The sequence below is a fragment of the Pyrus communis genome, chromosome 16 (assembly GCF_041283825.1).
Source record: "Pyrus communis isolate YQ-2024b chromosome 16, ASM4128382v1, whole genome shotgun sequence".
Taxonomy (NCBI): Eukaryota; Viridiplantae; Streptophyta; class Magnoliopsida; order Rosales; family Rosaceae; genus Pyrus; species Pyrus communis.
This window is the reverse complement of record NC_142580.1, coordinates 17,355,652-17,359,586: the sequence shown is the minus strand read 5'-3', so window position 1 is coordinate 17,359,586 and position 3,935 is coordinate 17,355,652. Positions and strand designations below refer to the sequence as shown.

General features: G+C 36.4%; 2 protein-coding genes across 2 annotated transcripts; one reads left to right on the top strand and one right to left on the bottom strand.

Annotated features, from left to right (window-relative positions):
- Window positions 1-216: 216 nt before the first annotated feature.
- Window positions 217-891, bottom strand: LOC148690072 (uncharacterized). The gene has a single exon (XM_088687172.1). The coding sequence runs from the start codon at window positions 889-891 to the stop codon at window positions 217-219; it is 675 nt and encodes a 224-aa protein (XP_088543298.1).
- Window positions 892-3,094: 2,203 nt separating this feature from the next.
- LOC137731359 (mitochondrial import receptor subunit TOM7-2) lies at window positions 3,095-3,659 on the top strand. The gene has a single exon (XM_068470459.2). It carries the CDS (start codon window positions 3,152-3,154, stop codon window positions 3,371-3,373), a length of 222 nt encoding a protein of 73 aa, XP_068326560.1. The 5' UTR covers window positions 3,095-3,151; the 3' UTR covers window positions 3,374-3,659.
- Window positions 3,660-3,935: the final 276 nt, after the last annotated feature.

Genomic DNA, 3,935 nt, shown 5'->3' with positions numbered 1-3,935 from the left:
ATTGGTGGTTGCCATGTTAGCATGGTTGTTGTTGTTTCCGTTGGCATGATTTCCATCTTTGTGATGATAACAATCTTGTGCCTTGTGACCAGATTTGCCACACACATAGCATGCGCCCTTTATCTTCTTCAAATTCTTGCCTTTTGGAGCAAGGGCATATTGTACAAACTGCTTGGTTTTCGAAGCATTAATCTTCTTCAGCTTGGCCTTAGAGTTTCATCCCTCAACATAATTTGCATTGGCTTCAATGGCAGTAAACCTTCTAGAACGGTCTGCCTTTCTGTGGTCTGCTTCCACTCGTAGCCTCAGAATCAAATCCTCCATATTCATCTCACGACGCTTATGCTTGAGATAAATTTTGAAGTCATTCCAGAAAGTTGGCAACTTTTCAATTATCGCCCCAACTTGGAAATGCTCATTGATCTTGCATTCCTCGGAGTGCAGTTCATAGATCAATTTCTGGATTTCTTCAACCTGAGAGACAACAGATTTTGAATCCACCATTGTATATTTGAGAAACTTACTGATAACAAATTTCTTTGAACCGGCATCATCAATCTTATACTTTTTCTCCAGGGATTCCCACAACTCCTTCGCTGTCTTGCGCAGAGAATAAATGTCGTAGAGATTGTCATCCAAACTATTCATAATATAATTTCTGCAACAAAACTCAGAATGATTCCAAGCTTCAATTGCCATGACAATATCTTTCGTCATTGGATTCTCATTAGACTTCGGAGCTTCTTCCTTGACAACATGAGCGAGATTCATGGTTGTCAGGAAAAACAACATCTTCTGTTGCCATCTCTTGAAGTCCAACCCTTTGAACTTCTCAGGCTTTTCAGAGTATTTTGGCACAGCGCCATTCACGTTCACAGATTGTTGATCCATTTTTGTTGTTTCAAGATTGTTGGATATATGTCAACAATCTGTGATAAATTATATATGCTAATGAATAATAAATACTAATAAATATTGAACAAAGTATGAACAATGAAATAATATTAAATAGAAAAATTGAAGATTGAGGCTTGCGTACCGCAATGTCCTTGAAATAGAAATTTCGTCCCTACTCAGTGCTTGTAGTTCTTCGGACGTCTGCTTCACCAAGATTCAACGATCTAAGTTAGGAATTCCAGCACCGGAAAAATTGACTTCTGGCCAATTTTTGTGTGGTTCTCTCTCAGAAAGGATGTTTATGATTGTAGAAGAATAATGTTGATTTTTTGTGTTCTAAATGTCATGCAGATAGATGTATATATAATGGGATTATGCATGTTCGCGACAGGTATGAGAATGTGGTGTGATTGTTGGGAGACATCTCTTCAGAGGGGTGCTTTGCTTTGCGTTTTTTTTTGAACTCTTCATACTTCATCTGAAAGATAAGTCTGTTGGTAATAATAGAAAAATAATTAATTAATTAAATTCAAAATTAATTAAAAAATTTAATTATTAGAGCCCGAGCCCCAAGGCCCAAGGCCCATCTTTTGATAATTAATTGATAATTAATTATATATTAATTATTACACCCCAAAGCCCAATCCCAAGGGTGAGCCCAATTTTAGTCTCCAAGGCCTATTACTCAAATCACTTTCTATAAGGAACAAAACCTTATAAAATGAGGAATCCTTTTGAGAATGGTCAATGTGGGACAATGAAGTTTCTACTCAAAATTTCCAACAAAGGGAAGGGAGTACATTGAATGGGAAAGAGGAGAGAGAGGGGGAGAGAGTCCGAAGTGATAATCCATAAAATAAAAAGTCTAAAAACACACTTTTTGTGTTTTCAACCAATAGCCCTTGTTTTAAGATGTTTTTGCGTTAAGGTTTTGAGAATTGTATTCAAACCCACAACCAAACAAAGATTTTAAATTTGTGATTCAAAACTTGTTTTTGAGTTAAAAACTTTGGATCCAAATCAAATACAAAACAGGCCCTTAGAGATTGATAATTTTTTTGCTGGAGTTTTTAGAAGTTTCGTGTCTATCTTTTGACTCTTTTTTTCTATCCTGAAGGTTTTTACAATGTTAGTCTATTTGGCTTATTGTTTTAGATTGCATTGTATATGTCGTTAGACTAACTCCAATGGTGGGCTAAAAGCCAAATTACCCCCCAAAATTTCCCCCCAAACCCACTCCAACCCAAGGGGAAATTTTGAACTAAATGCTAAACCAATGCCAAATTCCCCCCGAAATTTAGCCCATAAATCGGGGTAGACTCTACCCAATATTTATCGAAATTTAAATTTTTTTAGATTAAAATGTTCATAAAATTAATTTACGATAGTCTACATATTTATTTTTTTTTAAAATTTAATTTAACAAAAAAAAAAAAAGAAGCCTAAGTTCATTCTTTAATAATCTCTGGTTAAAATTTTAGGGTAGAACGGTTGGAATAGAAAAACTGTTTTTGGGCTAAAAACTAAATTTTTCGGTCTAAAAAATTTGACTTTTAGCCCAACCATTGGAGATGGTCTTAGGCTATTGAATTTTTTTTTTTTGCGCCATGATAGCTTATTCAAGCAACGTGTCTTTTTAAGACGCAACTTTTATTTTCATAGTCACGTTTGATTTTTACGCTATCGTTTGTACTCTTTTGGTGTTCGAATAAAACATCTTTTTGAAAAGAAAAAAACCCCCAAGTTTTTATTAACAAATATGATTTGATTCTAAAAAAAGATAAAGAAAATTCTAATTGTTCTTTTTCTTCTTTTCTTCCACCAACCTACTATAAGAGAGATTTTTAGTGTAATCGGAATATGAGGTATGAGGTGGTACACCATATCTAACTATACAAATTATGAGATATGTGTGTTAAAAAGTTAATAACTTAAAAAATATAATTTCTCACCACTTATATAAAAATACATAATGTACCACACGTGTTTCGGTAAAAAAGAAAAATTTCTCCTACTATTGCATGAATTAGACATTTTTTTTCTTTCCTCCTGTGACTTGTGAGAGATAAAAGTTAGAATTTTGTGGAAGAAACGAAAAATAAAAAAACGACGGTTGTGATGCGCGCTACACGCTAAACACAAGTCGCGTCACGCTAACGACACTTGTTATGGAGCCACGACCCCCAAGCAATATAATTAGGGTTTTTTTAGAGAGAGGCGCGCAGACTCGCACAAACTCCAGAAGCAAATTTCAATGGCGTCGAGAATATCTCTGAAGAGCAAGGGCAAGACTCCGGCGAAGCCCTCCAAGGGCTCGGAGGAGCGGTCGGTGGCTCAATCCTTCAAGGAGTGGAGCACGTGGGCCCTGAAGAAGGCCAAGGTCGTCACCCACTACGGCTTCATTCCCCTGGTCATCATCATCGGCATGAACTCGGAACCCAAGCCGCAACTTTCCCAACTTCTCAGCCCCGTCTGATGCGATCCAGGTTGGATCATCCAATTTCCGTGATGGGATTTGGGTATTGTCTCTAATGGGTTAGTGGGTCGGTGCCTTTTTCGTCGAATCTACATCTTATGGTTCTGGGTACTGTTTAGGGTTTTGTTCTATATTTTAGGGAGGTAGTAGGGTTTAGTAATTGGATTTGAGGAATTTTATGTATGCTTTACTTAAACTGACCAATGGGCACTTTTCACTGAGGACGTTGCCTTTTGTTGTTGGATTTATGGAGTATATAAAACTTGGGGTTTCTGCTTCCTAATAATCCTATTTGATTGCAAGTTTAAGTCTATGATTGCAATTATAAGTTTGGGGTTTCTTAGTTTTGTGTAATGTTATTTCTTGCTTTTGCGAATCTTGTGTGCAACTTGGTTGTCTGCCTTTTCTGTTTGGTAGTTGTTTGAGTAATTTGTGTTCAGGTTCATGAAGTAAACGATTTGGGACTAGCATTGGCGTGTGATTCTTCCAAGCTATTTTCTGAGAAATCATATGTACCTTGACCGAGTATTTTTCCAATGCTTATTTAGGGATGTATAGCAAT

What these genes read in the sequence shown, in the direction of transcription:
- LOC137731359 (XM_068470459.2), top strand. Translation starts at nt 3,152, where the DNA reads ATGGCGTCGAGAATATCTCTGAAGAGCAAGGGCAAGACTCCGGCGAAG.
- LOC148690072 (XM_088687172.1), bottom strand. Translation starts at nt 891, where the DNA reads ATGGATCAACAATCTGTGAACGTGAATGGCGCTGTGCCAAAATACTCT.